Source organism: Acomys minous (genome assembly GCF_964271855.1).
Source record: "Acomys minous genome assembly, chromosome: 4".
NCBI lineage: Eukaryota > Metazoa > Chordata > Mammalia > Rodentia > Muridae > Acomys > Acomys minous.
In genome coordinates this window covers 92,896,931-92,920,402 of record NC_140486.1, presented here as the reverse complement: position 1 = coordinate 92,920,402, position 23,472 = coordinate 92,896,931, and the positions used below count along the sequence as shown (strand labels likewise).

General features: G+C 43.1%; 2 protein-coding genes across 3 annotated transcripts in view; one reads left to right on the top strand and one right to left on the bottom strand.

Moving 5' to 3' along the window:
- Positions 1–10,235, bottom strand: part of COL4A4 (collagen type IV alpha 4 chain) — a 113,223-nt gene extending 102,988 nt beyond the window's left edge. Inside the window, exons 1-2 of the mRNA XM_084779829.1 lie at positions 9,948–10,235; positions 7,584–7,786 (exon numbers count right to left, since the gene is read on the bottom strand). Of these exons, the coding sequence (XP_084635955.1) occupies positions 7,584–7,690 (107 nt within the window). The 5' untranslated portion in view covers positions 7,691–7,786; positions 9,948–10,235. The remainder of the gene's footprint in view (positions 1–7,583; positions 7,787–9,947) is intronic.
- A 180-nt stretch (positions 10,236–10,415) lies between these two features.
- The window catches only part of COL4A3 (collagen type IV alpha 3 chain), a 129,362-nt gene continuing 116,305 nt past the window's right edge, over positions 10,416–23,472 (top strand). For both annotated transcript variants that reach the window (XM_084779821.1, XM_084779822.1), the window contains exon 1: positions 10,416–10,762. In XM_084779821.1, coding sequence (XP_084635947.1) covers positions 10,664–10,762 — 99 coding nt within the window. In that variant the 5' untranslated portion in view covers positions 10,416–10,663. The remainder of the gene's footprint in view (positions 10,763–23,472) is intronic.

Genomic DNA, 23,472 nt, shown 5'->3' with positions numbered 1-23,472 from the left:
TGCAATACATGAGGAATTTATTTGTTGCAATGGCCAGGGCTGAGTACATTAAAGTGTTTGCTTTGGTCTAGCTTCCAAGTACATAAGAAGTTACCCTCTCTCACACACAACAGTGGTCCTCTGAGTTAACATCCTACACTAATGGCTGATGTTATGTGGAATTAGGTTGAGATGGCATGTTTCTGTTTGACTGTGTCACTGCCACAAACATAACGGGAGCACTCCGAAGCATTGTGACATTAGGATATACACAAATGATGTCCGGTAACCTTCTACACAGTCAACTTCTGCAGAGGTGATGTGTCTTCTGAAGGAAGTGCTTTGCCACTCTTGCCTGTAACTGATAAAAGGAACATTCTCCGTGGTGGCATGAGGTCCCACCTTCAGCCCAGCTGCATGAGGGCACAGCCAGGCTTTCTATCGTCTGATCCCATCTCCTCAGCCCCACGGAAAGAACGACAATAAAGCCCTGCATCTAAGGCAGCCCAATTCAAAGCAAATCCCTGTGACAGAGAACTCTGGCTCCAGGCTGGGGAATAGCGCCAAGAGAGACTCCGTGGAGAGCAGAAATAACAACACTGAGAAGAAAAGATGTGGGAAAAGAAAGATGCATCAAGAGGCGGCCCAGGGTAAAGTCCAGGTGAAGAGCAACCTTGAGTTCAGAGGAAAACAAGTATGCTGGGTAGTCACAAGAAGCTGTTGTTGGAAAACGCAACAAGAGTCCGTAGGCTGAGAGGACGGAAGCTGCCCCGCCCCTTCCTGTAGCTTCACTGTTGGTTTCCTGTATCTGAGTGGACCTGTACAGATGAAGTAGATGGAGTGTTTCTCCTTCCTGAGGGTTCTAAGGCTGTCTGCTCTCACAGGAAGCTAAACTCACTTGCCCTCCGAGAGAGAGACTGAATATCAGCACTTTAGTGCTTTTCTAAGTGCCTGCTCACCGGAGAGCTACCCTTTTAAGTCTCCAGGCTCTTTCTCCCAGCAGACAAACAGAAGTCCTTTCTAGCACATGCGACTAACAAATGTCACCATATCATTTTCTAACTCCTTGTGATTATTAACTGCACTTCATTTATTTCAAAAGGAGAATTCTCGGCTTCCAGTTCCCCTGGGATGGTTCATGTGCCTTGCTCAATGTTTTTCAAATGCTCCAATTTTGGGAACAAGATCCAAGATTTTCCAGATTTCCATGAGTTCCACCATGGGAAATTTGTTTTTTCTGCAACAGGCTCTTGGGTTGAAACACTCCCTGCGGGGTTCTCATTGGTGTGGGCTTGTGGCCAAGGCTGGGGACCAGATGAGCAAGAGGTTGCAGTCTGGACTTTTCTACTCACAAAATACTTATAGAAGTTGATGTCTTTTCCCTAATTGGTGATGCTAAATCTGTGAGTTCTGCTAAATGCCCGGATTTTGTTCTCTCTGTGAAACAATGTCCTACTTACCCGATGAGCATTCGTACTGTCTTTCTGACATAACTACCAGAAGTTTCTTTCCAATGACAAATCATTATGACTGTGTGGACAACCACCTTTTATACTTTTCTTTTTTTCAAACTAGAATTTTCAGTGCTTGGGCTTTTTTATTTATTTTATTTATTATTGTTATTGTTGTTGTTGTTGTTGTTGTTGTTGTTGTTGTTATTATTATTATTATTATTATTATTATTATTATTATTTTGGTTTTTCGAGACAGGGTTTCTCTGTGTAGCCTTGACTGTCCTGGACTCGCTTTTGTAGACCAGGCTGGCCTTGAACTCACATTAATCCACCTGCCTCTGCCTCCTAAGTGCTGGGATTAAAGGCATGCACTACCACCGCCCAGCTGCTTGGGCTTTTTAAAAACGGGGGTAAGGGGGTCACTGAAGAGGTGGCTTGGTGATTGACAGCACTGGCTGCTCTTCCAGAGGTCTGGGGTTCAAGTTTGAGACCCAACCAGCTAAACTCCAGTACCAGGAGATCTGATGCCCCCTTCTGCCTCTGCAGGCACTGCATGCACATGGTCTACAGACATACATTCAAACACTCCTACACATAAAATGTAATTTTTTTTTTAATTAAGAAAAGGCTCTTCCCAGTTATACGTAGGGGAGCCTTATTTACCCCAGTCCACTGGATAATTTCGTTTAATGGCCCACACCTTACCTATTAAGCTGATTAATGCTGAGGGTGGCATTCATTTGCCAGAGTGCTTGCCTAGCACGCCCAAAGCCCTGAGTACAGAACCCACACTGCATAAGTAGGATGTGTAGGGCATTCCTTGTAACTCCATAACTTGGCATGCAGAGGCAGAAGGATCAAAAGACCAAGGTCTATCTTGATTACATGGTGATTTTAAAGTCAGCCTGGGGTACAGAAAACCTGTATTTAAAAAGATAGATGATAGCTGGGCATGGTGGCACACTCTTTTAATCCCAGCACTCAGGAGACTGAGGCAGGAGGATCTCTGTGAGCTTGAGGCCAGCTTAATCTACTAAGTGAGTCCAGGACAGCCAAGGCTACACAGAGGAACCCTGTCTCATAGAACAAAACAAAAAAGTTAGATGGTAGATAGATGATAAATAGATAGATAGATAGATAGATAGATGGTAGATATAGTTAACTTTTTTAGATATACAAACTAGTTACTTGTTTCTGTTTTCATTAAAAACAAAAACAAAAAAACAGGGCTGACAAGATGGTCCAGTGGGTAAAAATTTTATTGCAAAGCCTGATGGTCTGAGTTCAATCTGAGAACCAATATGCTTGAAGGAGAGAACTGGTTCCCCCAAACTATTCTTTCATTTCCATAGATATGCAAAGGCACCTCCTACACACACACACACACACACACACACAGAGAGAGAGAGAGAGAGAGAGAGAGAGAGAGAGAGAGAGAGAGAGAGAGACTCACACACTCGCACACAAATATATGCACAGTAAGTAAATAAAATGTAATAATTTTTAAAATTCGATTTTATTTTCACCAATACCTTTGAAAGCATGAAAGAAGTTGCGTTAATGAGGAGCTACAGTGCATGCATACGGTGTAATGTCAAATCAAGAAAAACTCTGTTTCCTCAAACATGCTCTCATTATCATTTCTTTATGCTGAAGGCGTACAAATGAATTGTGGTGGTTTTAACACACGGGCTATGGTTCAATATTCAACGCTTCTTACATATGTAACAGGACACACCACCCGCTGGCCAGCCTCTCTCTCAGCTTTCTCAGCCCCTACTGCCTGCCCCCAACTTCTATGAAATCTGCTTCTGCCATATCCCATGTGTCACTGGGATAGAGCGAGGTGTGAGTGTCTCTGTCTGGCTTATCTTGCTTAACATAGTGCGTTCCGTCCAGTCCCATTGATTTCATCTATTTAAGCTGATTCTACTCCAAGGCAACCCCCTTGGCAACCCCAAAGGAGAAAAAAAAAACCAGGTTTATTTAAATTCTTTAGCAAAAACAGTCACCCCTAATTCCACCCGAGATTTTTTTCCTGTGGGTCGTGAGTCTGTGTGGTCCGAAGACGCTCGGAACGTGGCTGCGGCTTCATGGTCTCTGAAAGGGAAAAACTTGACGACTACTCGAGTACATTCTTGAGAACTGCTCTACATTCCAGCTGGAACAGAATGCCCCTGGCCTCGAGCCAGCCCACCCCACCTCTCCTACCCTGTAGACCTGGTTGGAGTTTCTGAATGCTGCAGTCCTCAGATGACACTGGAGTTGGGTCTGCTAAGGCAGCGCCAAGCGCACCCTATCTCAGCTCACCCACTATTCTGGCAACATGGGTTTGCGTTATCACTTCCTCTGTGAGGTCTCCTCCCAACATCAACAGAAAACTTGACAGTAACCACAATAATGTCACATCTAGGAACGGCATGGTACATGCTATTTAAATAAAAATAATAAAAATAAAAGGCATGGGCTACCTTTCAGAATCAGACTGGCCTCTTACCTCCAAGTTCAGAGTAGCATCCCTAGTTCAGCATGCTCTCTCAAATGTGTTGCTGAAAGCGCTAAATGGCAGCTCCTCCCTGGCCATGGCAGTGCACTTATCTCAGCTCTCTGGGCCTTTTAGACTTCTGAGATCTGCCTTTGGAATGAGCTTCTGGCAACAACATCTGCTGATTCCTTGGGTAGGGCTATTCCCAAGGGCAGTGGAAAGCTGAGTTCCCAAGTGGAAAGTGACTGGGGTTCCTATGTAGGGAGAGTCTGCTTCCCTGCATGCCGACCTTGCGGTCCAATAGCTAGGGGATGAGAATGGGAAAGGCTGGTGTTCAGATATTCACTACTCTCACATGGACAGTTTATTATGTAGTTAAAACGTTTGATTAGGGTAGCCCTGTGAAAGTCTGTAATTCCTCTGAGTTCAGGGTTTCTCAGAATGGAAAATTAATACCCAAGGGACCAAAATGAGTCTGAATCAGTGCCCGGTCCAGTGCCTGGCTCCATAACTGATTCCTCCCTCCCTCCTTTCTTTTCTTCCTCCCTTCTTCCTTTACTCTCTCTTTTTCTTCCTAATGTGTAATAGAGACAACAAAAAAATAGCTTCCCAACATGTAAAAAAAAAAAAAAAAGGTTATAAAATAGAAAGTGGGCCTGGCCCAAAATAAAAGGGAAGGAATGTCTGGGGACACAGTAGCTTCTTGGTGGGGGGGGGGGTGGGAGTTAGGTAGCTGGGTAGCTAGTTAGTTCATTAGTTGGGTAGTTAGACAGACAGATAGATGGATGGATGGATGGATACATAGATAGATAGATAGATAGATAGATAGATAGATAGATAGATAGATAATATTGTTATGATGCCCAGGCTGATCTCGGACTCCTGATATCAGGTCCTCCTGCCTCTGCCTCCTACAGAGTTGGGTATATAGGCCTGAGCAGTGGTTGGAGGTTAAAAAAACCTTTCAAACATCAAGCAGAGGGAGTCATGCAGAGCAGTGAGTCTTCAGTTAGTGTGGAAGAAGGAAGCATGCGGTGGGACAGTTCCAGGTGGCACTACAGAGTGAGCTGATGCTCATCCTGAAAATACAGAGAAAGGGCGTGGTGAGGGCGTGGGGACTCTCCCACTTCCTTATCTTCCCCTCTTACCCCCTCCACATTTCCTTCCCTCCTGTTTCACTTCCCCATCATCACCATCACTCTCTTTCCTCCTATTAGAACAATCCTCAGAGCCGACAGAGGCTAAACGGACCGTGCGTTCTAGGCCATGGGCTTTGTGGAGACTTTACATCTTTGATAAGAATTTGTGGGTCTCAGAAAGCCGATCTCGGGAAGGAAAGACTCTAGGAGCATAGAGAATCACTTATAAATGGGGTAGCTTGGTGCCACCGAGAGGCCCTGTTCCCTTTGAATCTCAGAAAGCAGCCAGAGTTCTCCTTTAGAGGCCTTTGCATTTGGAATTCAAGTATAGAAACTTGCATTATATAGGGGTCAAAGGGGCACTGTCTCTAAATAAGACAGAGAAGAAAGAGGACCAAATTTAAGGATTTGGTCAAAAAGAAAAATTTGTCAGAAAGTATCCAGATGAACTCTAAGGCTAGGCAGAAATGCTGAAGGGGAGGGAGGTGCACTGTGTCCATCTCAGAGACCATAGGAAAGCTTTTTCTTGGAGAAGAGTAACTGGGCTCATGAAAGTTCTCTTCTTTCCTAAGAACTCCATCATGGCTTTTCCCGTGACTACAGCTTGTCTTCTGGCCAGCCTCTAAGCCATCCTGGCTTCCTGTGGGAAATGATCCCTTGGGGCCAGGACTCTCCTTAGCATGTCTCTTCCTTAAGAACAAGACCTGAAACAATACTCCCTATTGAATGGTTGTACCACTCAGGAATGTGTCAAGAGATTTGAGGGCATAATCTCAAACCTGAGATTCGGGGATGGAGATGGTGCCTGGGTAAATGACCTTGCCACTAAGCCTGATGACCTGAGCTTAAACTCTGGCACCCACACAGTGGGAGAAGAGATGAGACCCTTGTCCTCTGGCCTCACACAGGTGCGGTGGCACACTCCCTTGCCAATAAGTAAGTGAAAAACAAAACCAAACAGCAACAACAACAAAATAAGACATCTTCAGAGTCACAGACTTTGTATAGTTCAACGTGTGTCTTAGCAGCACATGCAGTATGGCTCACACACAACCGCCATGGCTGAGCAGAGCCCAGGGCATGCTTTATGTATGCATGAGGGTATCAGTGGAAAGCATGGCCAAAATAATTAGCAGCTGAAAATATCACTGGGAAAGAGTTCCATAATTACAATTAAAGTAAACCTGCTCTTTTATTATGAACTTTGGAAATAAAGAACCTTAAAAAAAAAAACCTCAGACAATAAAGCCACAAAGAAGTCTATATTATATTTCTACAATAAAAAGAGATAAGAACAAAACACTAAGTCTAGTTTATGTATAACAAGAACGAAAAATGATTTGCAAATTAAAATCATTAAATATAATAAATCATAAAATATGAGGTAGCATTCTATAAATTAAGTTGGCACTGATGACATGTATTTCTTGTATCATCTGCATATCTTTAAATGCAGCATAAATATCTATAGTTATTAATGCAATGAGTATCTAACTGGCTATTATTTGCACTAACTCATGCTATACATGATCAAAAAAAAAAAAGAATTGATTTACTGAAGTAACTATATATTATTTTTGTCTATATTCTATGGCTATTATATTTTAGAATTCTTTTATATGCATGTAGTGAATTAGTGAGTGTGTATACATGTAGTGTATTAGTGAGTGTACATATGTATGTATATTTGTATGTGTGTAGGTGCATTTGCAGGCCCAACGCTGATATTGGGTCACAGTTGTCTCTACCCTGTATGTGGGAGCAGGATCCCTTGCTGAACAAGAGAGAGCCCACCATTTTGGTGAGGTTGTAGCTAGCCTGCTTGCTCCAATTACTCTATATATACACTTCTCACATGTTGGGAGCACAAGTGGACTGCCACACCCATTAGCTTTTATGCAGGTACACACACACACACACAGACACACAAACATGCAAAATATTTACACAAATAAAATAAATCTAAAAAGTTAAAAAGAAAACAGAAGAGGCATGATATTAATTGTAACTTTAAAAGCAGATTAAATAATTATATAGAGCTTGTCAAAGGTACTGAAAAATTGTATTCAAAACGTCCATCTAGTATCAAGCGTTTAAAAAATCTTGTACAAAAAGAATCATTTTCCCCTTTCCTTTTGTTTTTCTCATTGAAGGAGTAAACTACAAAATACTAGTTTTCTTGATTTTTTTTTTTCTTAAAGTTATGAGCTCTGGTTAATTACAACCACAGGTAAGCATAGGCAATGATGTAGAGGGGTGTGTGTGTGTGTGTGTGTGTGTGTGTGTGTGTGTGTACGTGCGTGTGTGTGCTGGAGAGGCAAGGACTGTGTGCTTACATCTGGTTCCATGTTTCACTTTCAAATGAATCAGCTAGAGGTTGATCGTGAGTCTTTGATGGTTACATTCTGATTCGCTGAGTCTGGGTGGCAGCTGAGATTCCAGTTTCCAACAGCTCCTGGGTATGCCAAAGCTGCTGGTGTTTGGGGAAGCAAGGCAGGGCTCTAGGTGCCTTGGAAGGGTACTGACCTGCAATCAGTATGGGGCTGCTCTTGGTTCCTGTCCATTAGTATTGAGCTCAGGAAAGCACCCTGCACTGTGCAACCATTTCTCACGGCGTCCATCCATGTGACCATCTGCAGCTCCAGTCGGAATGCAGCGCGTGGTGGTTATTCGAACGTCTCATACAAATGACTTCTGAGGGATTATCAGAGTCCCACAATATCCCAAGCCTGGTACCGAGAGATGTTGTAGAGGGTAAGAGTTCACCCTGGAGCTGTTAATCCATACCAGTAAGTACCGAAGGATTCAGAAGTCAGGAGGTTAGTCCACATGCCAGGTTCATGAGCATCTGCTTCCTTCTTCCTGTATTACGTCCCATTTCCTTCCACTGTTGCATCAGAAATATCGTGCAGGTGACTGCTCAATGCTGGCAAAACTCAGTCTGTTCTCCCATCAAAACTCCAGGGCTCTGGGCTGAGGACACAATTCAGTGGGGAAAGCACCTGTTGTGGAGGTTTGCACCTGAGCTTGGATCCCAGGGTGCATGAAGAGGCAGGTGTGTGTGTCTGTAAATGCCAGCACTCCTAAAGTGAGATGGCAGGTGTAGCCTGAAGAAGCCCTGGAGGCTCACAGGCCAGGGACTAAGGGGCCCTGTCCCAAGCAAGGTAGAATCTAAAGACCAACACTCAAGGTTGTCATTTGACCATCACACACGCCCTATAGCTCCTGCTGACCCACACAAGAATATGCACACACATGAACATGAACACATACATCACACACAGAGAGAAAGAGATGGAGGCCCTGTAGTTACAAGGCCTCAAGAAAAGCCATTTAAAATTTCAGATTTTCTCTAACCCTGCATAGAGGAGTAGCATTTGATATCAGGACTGAAACTGTGATTTTTTTTTTCCTTCAGAAAGCAGTGTATATTTGTAAAAGGCTCATATGCCTCCCAGGATTCTTGGGCATTGTCACTACATCAGCAGAGGACCTGCCATCCTACCCCACAAGGACAGCAGAAGTCCCCCTAAGAACTTTCCTAAAGCCACTATGTGGCAAATTACATTTATGACCTAGGCACAAATTCTGCAATGTCCCTAAATCTTAATAGAACCTTTAATATTCTCTATTTAATAATAATATTTTATTAATATAATAATTAATATAATTATTTATATAATTATATATTCTATAATTAATTATAATTAATATTAATAATATTATTATTAGAGAATTTAATATTGTTATTCTACTAAAGAGACTCTGATTCAGTGCCATTCACCAAAATGACTGTGGTCAGGATGTAATGTATAAGAGAGAAAAAACAAAACAAAACAAAACAAAACAGTGCCTACAAAGTATCTTTGCACAAAGAATCTGCAAGAGGCTCTGTCATGCACCAATAAGTTTGTCCTCTAGAGAGGCTGATATAATTGTTTTGGAACTCACTGGGTACTGGAAATTTTAGATATTCCTCGGGAGATTCTAATGCACGGCCATGGGTGTGCATCATGGAAGATGCCCCCTTTTCATTCTGCAATCTGGAGGGGGGTGAAGGGGGAAGAGATGAAAATTATATGGCCAGTGAACTTGGATAAGAAAACAGTGACATGTAAATGTTCACTGGTTCTTCATGGAAGCTGGGTCTGTCATTCAGTGAGGAGCATCATCTAAAAGGCCACCGATGCCGGCAGCTGAGTTTTCGCTCACTGATATCTTCAGGACGTTTGGGTAGTTATCACAAGATTTTTTTTTCTCAGTTACCATCGTGACAATATGGCTGTTTAATGGGAGTGTTATAGAGCTAGTAATACCATTCAATAATAATACTTCGTGCCTGTTAGTACATAGCTCCTTTAGCACTGCGAAGATTGTATCTAAGTAAAACTGTGACTTTACTGTAGCCCGTGCATTTTAAATGATTCACCCTATTCAAGGTAGTCTGCAGCGTGAGATAGCATAGGAGCCTGGCAACAGGGTGCCCTACCAAGCCAGTGGTGGCATTTGCATCCAAGGCCCTCCCAGGCAGGGACACCCTGGACCAGAGTTGCCTCTCATTTTCTCCTCCGTTTCCGCAGATAAGGTTTAGCCTGAAAAGCAGTTCAACCCAGAGAATAGGATGAGCTTTCTCTTTCCCCTCAGCTGCCTCTTGCTCTTGGCATTTTGGAATGCCAGCACTGCCAGGACAGTAACTCGAGCCTCCAAATTAATCAAAACACACAGCGCCCAGTTCAAGCCCTGGCAGAGAAGCCTGGGAGCCAGGGAAGCTCTCCTCTGCTGACCCCAAGGCCACAACTTCCCCAGTCACCACCCCTTAGACGCCACAATGTTTCTGCTCCCGGGCAGGTGCCCTGGCGCTGGGACAGTGCCTGCCTATAGGCGGCTTACCTGACGAACCACCAGGCAGAGAAAGAACTGCAAGCTAGCCGGCAGACCCGACACGCGCCTCGCGGGCGGTCGTGGCTTGAGGGAATCCACCCGTGACCGTGTTCCTCTTCACTGCCTGCTCAGCGTCAAGTCTGTGCGCTGGCCGCAAGTTGAAAGCCGGCAGCAGATGCGCAGTAGCGGGAGCTGCCAGCAAACCTGGCCTCCAGAGTTGCAGACTCCCGCGCGCCTCCCGCTTAATCTGGGCAGGGCTGCAGGCCACTCCCCCGACCCTGTGCAGCCACCTCCCTGCCGCACACCCCTAAATTCCTCACGTTGACCCGCACCCGCTAGACACCGGAGTCCCAGGATCGCAGGGACATCACCTCTTTCACCCTGACCCTGGATCCGCGCCCACCTGCCTGCTTTGCCGGCTCCCAACCCTTTCTCACTTCCTGGGCACGATGCCCGGTTGAAGGGACAGTGCCTGGGAAGCTGGGAGGGAGAGGGGACGAGGGCGGGACCTCAGCCACTTCTTCCCTCCCTTGGAGTCACAATCAAAAGCTTGAGTGAGGACAAACAGACCGCGGTGGGTCTCGAGTCCTACAAAACTCGCCCCGGCGGGCCAGCAAGGCGAACTTCACAGCGAGGCCTCCCCCAATCTGTGTCCCGCGGGGGACCGGGAGGCCTGAGAGCCCGTGGGTCCCGTAGGTCCCTGGACACACCGGAACTCAGGACCGATGCCCATCATGCACTCAGAGACTGCTCCAAGATTCCAGGCACTCCTGCTCTTTATGCTGCTGCTGCTGCTCCTGGCCGCCCCGCCTGTGGCTAGCAAGGTGAGTGACTGAAGGGCTGTGCAGAGGTACAAGCTAGTCCTACCTACTACCTACCTCTGCCTTTGGGTCACCCTCTGGAAGGTTGCTCAGCTACCGGCTCTTCCTGAGTCCAGAGATGGCAGAACACGGGAAAAGAGCAGCAGCCCTTGAGGACCAGGTGGAATGTATGGCGCTGGAAGAAGGGAGGAGCCAGCCCCGGCTGCCCAGTACTCTAGGAGTCCCAGATGGAAGAGAAAAGATTGCAGAGATCAGTAAATAGATACCAATAAATAGGTCAGATAGATAGGTAGATAGATAGATAGATAGATAGATAGATAGATAGATAGATAGATAGATAATAGATAGATGATAATAGATAGATAGATAGATAGATAGATAGATAGATAGATAGATAGAAGATATGAGTGGATACAAGTTAACTGATAAATAATAAATTTAAGTGATGAAAGATGGGTGTGATAAGTAGGAGGGCAGAGATGGGAGGTAAATAGACAATGGATGGACAGATAGATGAGTTAGATAACAGATGGTGGATGGATAGATGATAAATAGACACACAGACACACAGACTAACAATGATTATAATGGCCAGGGTACTAGATGTCAGGATGATGAACAAACAGGTGGCCTGAAGTGCCCCAGCCTGGGACAAGCCTCCTTGGAGCCTCAGCCCCATTCCTTCCTAGTTTAGACTCCCCCCTGACACTGTCTTCCCAAGGTCCCGTGTTCCTTTAGATTCTCTGGACACAAAAGCCATCACTGTTAAAAGAAAAAAAAATTTTCAAGAACTTATATTGGGATGAAATAAACAATGTCACATTGATTTGGTTTCTACTTGGAATTTGGGTGACCCCTGTGCTCATTTGAATCTGTTCCACCATCCTTGGCTGGCTTGATTTTAATCTGTGAATCAGAAAATTAACTCTTATACATGGTGTTGTTTTTTATAATTAGAAGTTGGTTTGGGTACAGGAAACCAACCATCATTTCCGATGATGAGCAGGCTTCTTAGTCTTACATGACTGGGACTGTGATTGGAGATTAGTGGTCACAGAGCTACTTACGTGTCACCCGGGAACACTGTAAAAAATTATGGCTGTGTATACTCCGACTGCTTCCATTCCACTTACATTTTAAGAAAGACATTACAGGCATCCTGGCTAAGCTAGCACTCCTCTGGGCCCCATCCCTCTAGAGTTCCAGTTTCTCACAAGTACCCAGACTTGTCCTTTTTGTGGTATTTCCAATTTCTGTGCACTGAGATGTACAACTGCAGGCCCACAGTAACCCATAGCTGTGGTTTTTAATTTTTTATTTATTTTTATCTCACAGGCATTGGCATTTTGGCTGAATGTATATGTGTTTGAGGGTATCAGATCTCTTAGAACTGGAGTTACAGATGATTGTGATCTGCTATGTCAGTGCTGAGAATTGAACCCCAGTCCTCTGGAAGAGCAGCCAGTGCTCTTACCCAGGAAGCCATCTCTCCAGCCCCCAAAGTTGTGTTTTTAACAGACCTATTTCCAGGCTGAATGTGTCCTTTGGCAATTTAGATCTTTGGGCCTGTCAGCACCTGTAGTTAAGATATACCACTTTTTATCTTTTCCCTTTGCTGGGCAGCTCTTAACAGCGTGCTAAAGCTAATTGATCTGATCATCCACCATTCATTCACATGCAGGTGACTTAGTGTCTTTAAATTTGCATTCTAAAAGATTTTATAGCTTATGTAAAGTGGCTCTGCCAAGAACACATTTTTTTCCTGAGTTAATGAGATGGCTCAGTGTATAAAAATTGAAAACAGAAATTCAGTTCCCAAGTAGAATAAGAAAAAGAGCTCACAAAAGTTATGTCCTCTACCCCCAACAAACAAACAAACAATAAATAAATACTTGTGCAAACTAGTGTGGCCTACCTAACAGCTTAAGCAGAAACCAGTAAGTCAAAAAAGCCTAAAGGAAGTACATGTTATACAAAGGCCTGGGAACATTTCAGAACAGTAATAATCAAAAGAAAAAGCAATGACATTGTGAAGGGACATGGGACTCTTGGAAGCATCAAGTGGTGCCTGAGGCTGGACAAGTGGCTCAATGATTAATAGCAGTTGTGGCTCTTGCACAGGACCTGGGTTCGATTCCTAGCACCCAGATGGTGGTTTACAACTATCTGTAACTCAAGTCCCAGGGGATCCAGTGTCTTCATCTGGCCTCCATGGGCAACAAGCATACACATGGTCACATACATACATGCAGAAAAAACACTCACACATAAGATAAAATGAATAAATCTAAATTTTTAAATGTGGTCCAATGTGACCACAGACTCTCCAGTTATACCTTGTATAAAATTCTATTGTGATATTCTCTTGCTTTTTTTTTTTTTTCGTGTAAAATGATTTCTTTTGAGTTTGGAGAGGTGAAAACATTGCAATTTAAGTGAGTGGCTACCCCAGTGAATCCCTCTGTCCTGTTTCTACTGAAGCCTGAAATGAGCCTTTGTAAAAAGCACCCAGTCCTCATTTACACTGAGCCTTCCGAGGGAGACAGCCCAAAGACTGGGCCATACTATAGAGAAAAGATATCTCAAACTAACTGGTACCTGTGTGACATGTGCCAACACGGCTGAACCTACACAGCAACCGTGACACTGAGCAAGGCAGACAGAGCCCTCTGGATCTCGATCCTTTCATCTGTGACGCGGGAGAGTCGACATGTTTCCAGGAGCCAGCAGCTAATGCATTAGGCAGTGGAGGAGGGGACAACCTTCAGGCCCATCCAGCTGGTGACAGTCTAGACTCCAGGCCCAATGTGCCAGCATCCTTCGAGAAGAGGCACTAGGGATCTAGTTTTTAAATCATAAATGCCTGGTATTAATATTAGGCAGCAACTGAGTTACATTTTACTCAAAGCAAAATAGCAAGCAAAGCAAGCAAGCAAGCAAACAGACAGATCACTGTGAGTCAAACAACCTGTGAGTGAGAGCTGCATCCAGCCTTTGGACCGCCGTGTGTATAATCTCTCTGTTATGTTTCCACTTGTACTTCAGCATTTCCCCAAACAGGAAGCTAGCGGCAGTGCTGACCCTGCATGCCCTGCTCAGCTAAGGTGAACGCACAGTCTGGCCACACACTTTGTCCCTGAGCACCCAGGGAGAAGGGCTTTGCTGCTTGGCGCTGCCTAGCTAGTCACTATGCTATAGGCTTAAGCTGTATCAAGCCAGCTGGCCCTCTGCTGTTATTCTAGGCAGTAGGTGAAGAACAGAGGTGGAGCCTGCCCAGCCCTGTCCCCTGGATAAGGGCAAAGTCACCAGCTAAGTTAATGTTGTCCTAAATTCCGGGAAGACCTGTAAGGTACATACGGCACATGGAAACACTTCCTCATCTAAATTTATTTTCAAAATAAAAAACTTCAGTTGGACTAGTTAGCATTTTAAACAAAGAGTAATGTAATAGCACAAAATTATCTGTGCCTGAGGCTAAGAAAATATTAACAAAACTTGGCTTATTATCTCTCAGAGTCCCTGTGTTAGGGGGAAAATACAGAATGTCATGATACTTAAATTCTTAATTTTCTTCCAACGCAGAAGGTCTGTATATGTCATTCTCATAAAAGATTTTGTGTTTATGATCCACACAAGTGAAGTGTGTATTTGTAACCTCCTTAAAAATAAATATTATTGTTTTGTGGGTTTTTTGAAATATAATAGTTCCATATTACACACTTGCTTTTTAAGTCATTGATTATTATGTCATTGGACTTTATCCATACAGGCATAGATTTTTTTGTTTTCTTGTTTTTTGTAGAACACTTGTTTCATAGCACTCTGAAATATAAAGCAGATAATTTTGTCAGTTCCCTCCTCAACAATGTAAGCCTGTCTTCACACTTTCATTTCACCAAGTTGCAATGGGTGCCTTTCTGTATGTAACATTGTGACAACTGGAGTTTGAATTCCTGAGAGCTTACAGAAAACTAAGTATTGTTACATTAGTCTACAATGAAGTTGCTTCATGTTCAGCTTTTCCCTTCATCAGTGGCAAAACTCGATGTGCTTGGATGTTAACAAGTGAGATCTTATTTTATCTAATACACCTTCATACTTGATTGCCAGTTTGTACTTCCCCCACTGTGAACTGCGTGGACCACTTTCTGCTCACCTATTCATGTGCTCTTCTATTACAAACTTTGCCTTTCTTTTACTAACTATTCAGAAGTGGTGTGTGTGTGTGTGTGTGTGTGTGTGTGTGTGTGTGTGTGTGTGTGTGTTGGATCAAATATGTGCTATTTAAATGTGTTACAGGAAGGTGATTCTAATCTTTGTTTTACCTTTGAAGTCACTGGAGTCTTAATGCACAACTCGTCATCCTACATAACTGCAAATTTACCCATGCTTCTGTAGCATCATCTGCACCTTGTCAAAGAAATCCTTTCTGAGACTATGAAAACATCACTTTCTATTCCTCCATTTTAGAAAAGCCTTTTAAAAAGCCTTATGGTTTAAATTCTTTATACTGAAACTGTCATCAACTTATAATATATGGATTCATTTTTATTCGTATAGATAACAAATTACCCCATATTCTTTTCATCCCACTGATCCTTTCATTGTGTTGTTTTGTTTTATTCTCTATGGCAATGACACACTGATTCTGGCCAATTTCTTTGTTTTCAAACTACATCTTCTAAATTGATTCCCAGACAGAGCACTCATGCCTGATGTTATTATTTTCTTTAAAATTGCCACTGCCATTCTTTTGTGTTCCTCTGGCTGAGGTCTGGCATCCACTTATCAACATTTTATCAAAAATCCCTGTTGGATGCTGATAAGCACTGCAATATGTAGCTTGTGCTGCTGCAGAAACATGTGCTTGCCTCATACAAATGCTACGGATTTGAAACCTTACTGTGGGTCTAGAAACCTTGAATTTTCTTATTATTTGTAATGCCATATGCATTTAGATTTCACAAAGTAGCTAGTCATATTATCAGTGGATAAAGACTTCATTTCTTTCTAATCTTCATCTCTCTCTCTCTCTCTCTCTCTCTCTCTCTCTCTCTCTCTCTGTGTGTGTGTGTGTGTGTGTGTGTGTGTGTGTGTGTGTGTAAGAGAAAGAGAGTGAAAGAGAGAGAGCATACAATCACACATGGTGTGTATATGTGTTTGGGGGGGTTCTCTCTCTCTCTCTCTCTCTCTCTCTCTCTCTCTCTCTCTCTCTCTCTCTCTTTCTCTCTGTCTGTCTCTGTCTGCCTCTGCCCCACCTCATCATGTGTTTATTAGTGTGTGTTTGTGTTTGCATGTGTTTTGGGGGAAGGGCTTCTGCACATGTGTAAGGAGGCCAGAGATCAACATTGGGTGTCTTCCTCAATCTCTTTCCACCAACTAGCTGAACTGGATGGCTAGAAGATGCCGTTTGGCTTCCCAGTGTTGGGATTGCATTGGATTGCCTGCCTTTTATGTGGGTGCTATCAATTGAACTCCAGTCCTCATGCACTCTACTGACTGAGCCTCTCTTTTTTCTCTTGATACTGGGCTAATTATAATTAGCATTTTTATTTTGTCTTGTTATTGGGTTAAAGGGGCTGCTTCCAACATTTCATTAATACAGTACCTGCTGTATCATTTTAAGACAGTCTGTCACAGTTTCCTTCCCTCATGAATCTTATGGTTTTGATTTTATTAGGGGAATCTATACTAATACTATTACTCTGTACACATTTCAAGAAAACCATACAGTCTTCAGTCAGCCGATGTAGTGAGCCAATATATTTTGACTGTTAAACCATCCTTGCGTTACTGCAGGATGAGATCTCTATTGATCACAATGCCTTTTCCTAAAACACTCATTATTAAAGGTGGTACAAACATGGGAGAGCACACTGACAGGTGAAGAGTGGAACTGGTCGCCAGTTGAGTATCTACAGAAAGGCCATGCTGGTCAAGGAACAGAGCATTACCAGGACCCAAAAGTTACTCCGCCGTCTCTCTCTGGCATGGTTCCTTCTGTCTTCCTTGAAAGACACTAAAATCTGCTTTCAAGTAATCACTTCCTTCATTTTCCTAAGACTCTTATCATCTCAATCCTCACTCACACTTTCCCAGGGCTGAAATTTCAGTTTATAGATTCACAAGACATATGCTTCTTTGGGCTTATCTCATTTCCTTCTGAATTTTCATTGTGACAGATCTCTTGGTGGCTTGTAATGGAATATCATTTTCATCACTAGGGTAAGAATAAACGTATTATTTCTACCTGTGAATGGCTTCCAACAGGAGGCCATTACAAGTAATGTTACTATATACATCTTTATTTATGAGATTCTGAAGTAATTTTTTTAGGATTTTTTTCTTTGTTTCCTTAATCTTCAAGTATTTTATGCTCCTCTGCTATTATACACAATATATTTTAAATTTTTTAAATAATCTGACTATTAAATGCATAATAAAACCTAGCTGAATTTGGTATCTTGATACTGAGCAAGCAATCTGAAAAGTACAAATGCATTTAATGAAAAATCTTTCTCCTTAACTTCATTTTAAAAGTTAAGAGAGTTTTAATATCATTAATATCAAAACCTTTAAAAATATTTATTGGGGATGGTGTTGAGAGAAGACTCAGTGGGAAAGAGCACTGGCTACTCTGCTAGAGGTCCTGAGTTCAATTCCCAGCAACCACATGGTGGCTTATAACCATCTGTAATGGAATCTGTTTCCCTCTTCTGGTATGCAATAACAGAGCACTCATAGACATAAATAAATACATCTTTTAAAAATATTTATTGGCCGGGTGTAGTGGTGCACGCCTCTAATCCCAGCACTTGAGAGGCAGAGGCAGGCAGGATTGCTGTGAGTTCTAGGCCAGCCTGTTCTACAAAGTGAGTTCAGGACAGCCAATGCTACACAGAGAGACCCTGTTTTGAAAAACCAAAAAATAAATAAATAAATAAATAATAAAAATAAATATGTAATGGGATAGCTTTGTTGTGTGGATTGTCAAAATTGTATTTCTTAATTCTCAAACAAATCAAGTTTTTCCTGTTTATATATTGTTAATTATGGTACTAGTCATAAACTGATTTTTTTTAAATTGTGAAGGCCAAAGATTTTGATCATGCCATTAAACTGTAATATACGAGACAAGGTGTTGCTACGCTGCCCAGGTTAGTCTGTAACTCAGGATCCAGCTGCCTCAGCTTCTGCAGCGGCCACTCTATAAGTGAGCATCACCATTCTCGGGTCACTATTAATATTTTTCCCTCCTTGTTTCTCTAAAGTCAATGTTCTCATTAGACATAGGCTAGGCCTGGCTGTGTTTCCTCCTAGTTCTCTAGCTTTTTAAAAATTATTACACTCGTTGACTTATTTTGTGTGTGTATCGATACACGCAAGCCACCGCATGCCTGTGGAAGGCAGAGGACAAATTGCCAGAGCCATATCTGCCCTTTCCGCCATGTAGCAGCCAGGGATCTAAGTCAAGCCACCGGGCTTAGCGACAAGTGCCTTCCTCACTGAGCCAGCTCTCTGACCCCTGACCTCTTGAGTGAAACACTTTGCTATGAGCATGAAATCTTCTTGGCCTCCCTGAGTCTAGTATCTTGATCTCCAACTTCTCAGCCTTAGCACTTCCAGCATTACCAAGGCTCATTCTGATGGTTTCCCTTGACGTGCCCTGCTGCTTCTCCATTGCACCTCGAAGCCTACAGTTTCCATGCCAACGGAGCAAATCTTTCTCCATTGGGAAACAGGAACAGGAGCCATGAGATAAATTATCTTCTACCCACAGGGCCTCTCAAAGACCCTCTGTATAGTCCAGTGAGACCCACTATCATGTATGCATGTGCTGTCTCATATGCTACTTCTGGAGGGATCCAAGCCAAGCTATTTCTTCTATTATACTCTTTTATTCCCCTCCACACTGAGCTCTGAAACTTCCTCATCTTCGCCCTCCAGTTCTCTAACTCACTCTTCAGCTGTTTATAAGTTTCAGAGGAGTTTCACCCCCTGCAACTTCTCAGTAGCAATCACAAACCCAAGGTATGTGATGATGCTCATTACAACCCAGGTCTATCGGTTGCCAGCTTTCGTTTCTGCCTTAGTTGCTCATCTTAAAATGGAGGTAAAACGTTTGAACCTCAAGATGTATGTTATGAGGCTGGAAGATTTAATATGCACACTTTCGTTGGCATGTTTATAATCACTCTCCATATGTCAGCTGTGATCACTGATATTCATCATATGTTCCTTTCAACGATTACTTGAGTCTCCAGTCTCTACACATTTTCTATTCTTATTTATCTTTATTTCCCATAGTTCCCTTTGCTGCATCTTCAGCATTTTATAAGTATGTACACTGTCATTCTGATTCTTGGTCTGTATTTCAAGATTCTGGATCTTCTATTTGCTGACTCTCTCGTGAGGAGACAGTGTGAGGGCATAATGAGGGAAAGAGTCTGCAACTCAGTTCTTTCCCAGAACTACTCCGTTCTGGGGGCCACTCCCAACTCAGATGTTTGTGTCCCCCTCAAAGCCATATGCTGAAATCTTCCCCAGGGTGATGGTATTGGAAGATGGAGCCTTTGAGAGGAGAATTTTCTTGGAAGGGAAGAATCTCATGAGTACAATTAGTGTCCTTTGAAAGAGGAGGCATGCCTGCTTTATGCTGCATAAAGACAGTATGGAGATGCCTTCGTCAAAGCAGACAGCAAGGTGTCCTCAGACACGGAACCCATTACCGTCCTCATGTCCAACTTCTTGGTCTTCAAACTGTGGGCAATAAATTTCTATTATTTACAAACTACCCAGACCAACGTATTTTATTAAATCGGTCCAAACAAACTAAGACAGTACCAAACAAGCTTCTTTTCATGTTCCCAGGGTCACCTTCCTCCAGTTCCTCCTGCAGCACTTTCCAAATATAGCTTGTTTCTGTTTGGTGAGACAAGGGTCAAGATCAGCCCAGCCCAGCCACCCACTCTCCTCTCGTGTCCAGCCAAGGGTCTTTCCCTTTGAGGACTTCTGAGGACAAGTTGGTTGTTCTTGGGTAGGACCCTATGCAAAGCAGCAAGCTGAGTGAAATATATCTTAATGCTCCGCCCTGTAGTTCTGACTGCGTTTACCAGCGTGCAATATAAACTTCCTGTTGTTAAGTGGGAGATCGGTTTTGTTCACAATCGCAGTTGACTAAGGGCGCAGGAGCTTTCGTCAGTGTACTATTCCAACTACAGGGCTGGCTGGGTGGAGAACGCCCTGCATTCCTGCTTCCCTTTGGAGCTGACCATACTTGTGCTATGGCGTTCGGCCAACAAGCAGCCATCCATCCTGGAGTAAAAGACGTCCCAAGCCCAGGGAAAACACACAGCGTGTAGAGTATTTTTGTTCCACAGGGTTTATATCTGGCTTCCGCCTAAACTTTTTAATCATAACATATCTTCCCCGTAGCACATTTACCTCAACTTTGTTTTCAGTTTAAGGGGGAAAGGAAACCAGGATGACGTAGTTTTAACAGACCAGCCATCTTCCTGTGCAGCACTGTGATACAGTGATCCTGAATTGCTATCTGAGCGCTCGAAGGGCCTCCATCCCTAAAAGCCTCAGTGGCCTGAAGGCTGTGGTGAGACTTTGAGATGAACGCAGGTGAACTCCCAATGCCATGCTCCGTGTGCTAGTTCCCTGGGCACACCTGCAGCTCATCTAAGAGGTGCACGTGATTTTCACATGTTTGCCAAAACCTATAAAGAATGGAAGGCCTTAAATGGGAAAGGTATGTGCTCGAGGGAAAAGGTGTATTTGTAGTGTTTTCATGTTTTGTAGAATTCATCTGTCTGTGTATGTCTTAGTCACCATGGGCTGCTTCGACAAAATACCATAGACATATTTATTTCTTATAGTTCTCAGAGGTTGTAAGTCCTAGATCTGGGTACCAAATGACTAAGTGATGGTAAAAGCACCATTCTTGGCTGGCAGACTGCCAACTTCTTGCATCCTCATGTAGAAAGAGAGTAAGGTGGCTCTCTGTTGTCTTCCTACCAGTGTTACTCCCATTGCAAGGACTTTGCCTTCATGGTCTCATCTGAATTTAATTACCTCCTAGTACTTAGTCTTCAAACACTACCACATTAAAACCCATGGCTCTAACACATAGATTTGGGAGGCAGGATACAGAGACTGCCCATAATATCTTGTGCCTTGTCCGAAGGTTTCTTGTGAATAGAATATGTCCTGCTCTTTGACCAAAAACTTCACATAGATAAAAGCTATCAACGATGTTTAGAAGTTAGTAACCCTTCTCTGGCAGTCATAGTGTAAACTTTAGATTAACACAGTTTCCAGAAGAAGAATTCTCAGTGTTGCTCATCAGTAGGAACAATGTGACAGAAACAAGTTTGCTGACCTTAGCACAAAGCAACAGACAGAGGCCTGACTTCCCTGTGATGAAGTCTGTATAGATGTGTTAAGACAGGCCTTTACTCTGGGTTCTGCATTTATCTCAGAAGATGTAATCACTAGTTGTTGTTTTCTCGAAACATCTATGTCAGTCTTTCCTTCTTCTCCGAGCTCCCCCTTTGTATCTGCTAATTAAGGCTTTGGGCTTCAGGTGTTTGTTCTGGCCAAGACTGAATTAGGTTACATTAGCTCAGTAAGTTTCCACTTCATCCAAGATCACAACTTCAGAGGCATAAACGTCTGTGCGTCTGCCATACAACAAGGATGTGATGTGAGCCGTTTCCTATGAGCCACAGCATCCATGTTACATTTTCTAAATTTTATTTAAATATCCAAGGCAATATTTAAGCTGACTTTAGCATACATCTCAATATGTGTACATTATCTAAATATACAGGTACTATAAAAGCTTTGATAAGGTATTCTACAGTGTTCTTTTGCATATCATGTCTTCAGAAACTGGGAGTAGTTTTTGCATTTCTAGGACATATTAGTTGGGACAAGACATTTCTATGTGTAGCCACTGTCCTGAGGAGTGAATTCTATAAACGTTTTCCAGTGTCATAGGTAGGGGTCAGTCCATAAGGTCACACCCATGAGAAGGATGATGTGATTGTTTTCTATAAAAAGTCACTGTCAAGATGATAAATCAAGTTTCTATCATTAATATCATTAAAATAATACTGGGGGTTAAATTCTCCCATGAGGTCTGCATGACGAATTATATTCAAATCCTAAATTAGTGGGATAAGTCCACAGGGTTGTGCATGACTGATTCTGGATAATTTTAATGTTTACACTTAACAAACTGATCTTTTAAAAACAAAGACAACACAGAGCATTTATGTGGCTCTCACCACGGAGTACCCGTGACTCTCAGGGTGGCACAGTGGCAGGTTATGATGCCCTTCTGTCTTCCAGTTTGACATGTTGCTCACTGCCTATCTCTCCTCAGCCTCATTGGGGAGGAGCTGAACTTGCTGAAAATGGCACCAAGTCAGGGAGTATGAAACCTCACGAAAGGGGTGGGAGGAAGTAAGAGGCATCTTAGGAACAGGAAGGAAGCAGAAGTCCTCTGGACCAGCACAGCTACTGCTCAATCAATTTCTGCTACTGTGTCGCCTGAAGCTAACTTGATAACCATTACACACAGAGAGAAGTTTAAAAGACACCTCTGTGCATATATCAGATGTAAAATAAAAAAAATCTTTCCACTGGGGATGGCGAGATGGCTCAGCAGTTAAGAACACTGAATGTCCTCCCAGAGGATGTGGGTTTGATTTCCAGCACCCGCATGATGGCTCACGACCATCTGTAACCCCCGTTCTAAGGGATCTGAATGCCCTCTTCTGGATTCTGTGGATACTAGGCACCCATGTGGTACACAGACATATGCATAGGCAAATCACTTATGCACATAAAATAAAATAAAGAGTATTTCCACATGTCATAATAGATATTGTATGTGTAATATATATGTGTTTATATATACATATTTACGTACATGTGTGGTTAAAGAATATTTTTTCAGTATTTTTTCACTGCAGTGTGGAAGTGGTTTTAAAATGTGTAATTTTCAGAGCTATTTAAAAGATTGGGAGCCAGGCATGGTGGTGCACGCCTGTAATCCCAGCACTCAGGGAGGCAGAGGCAGGCAGATCTTTGTGAGTTCAAGGCCAGCCTGCCCTGCAAAGTGAGTCCAGGACAGCCAGGGCTACACAGAGAAACCTTGTCTTAAAAAACCATATATGAGGTTGGGGATATAGTTCAATGTTAGAACCCTTATTTAGAATACCAAAAGGCCTGTAGTGCAATCCTAAAACTAAAAAAAAAAATGAATAAATAAATAGTTGTAGCCACAGACACACTCCATCATAGTGGCAGAAGGGCGGGGAGTGTGCTGCCTAGTTTTATGTCAACTTGACACATGTGAGAGCCACTGGAGAGGAGAAACCATCGATAGAGAAAATGCCTCCATTAAATCTGCCTGTAGACAAACCTGTAGGCCATTTTCCCAATTAGTGATTGATGGAGGAGGGCCCAGCCTGTTGTGGGTGGGGCCATTCTGTGCTGGTGGTCCTAGATTCTATAAGACAACAGACCTGCCACATCATGAGGAGCAAGGCCATAAGCAGCATCCCTCTATGGCCTCTGCATCAGCTCTGCCACCAGGTTTTTGCCCTGCTTGAGTTCCTGTCCTGACTTCCTTTGACGACGGACTATGATGGATGTAGAACTGTTTGGTTTGGTCATGGTCTTTCATCATAAAAATC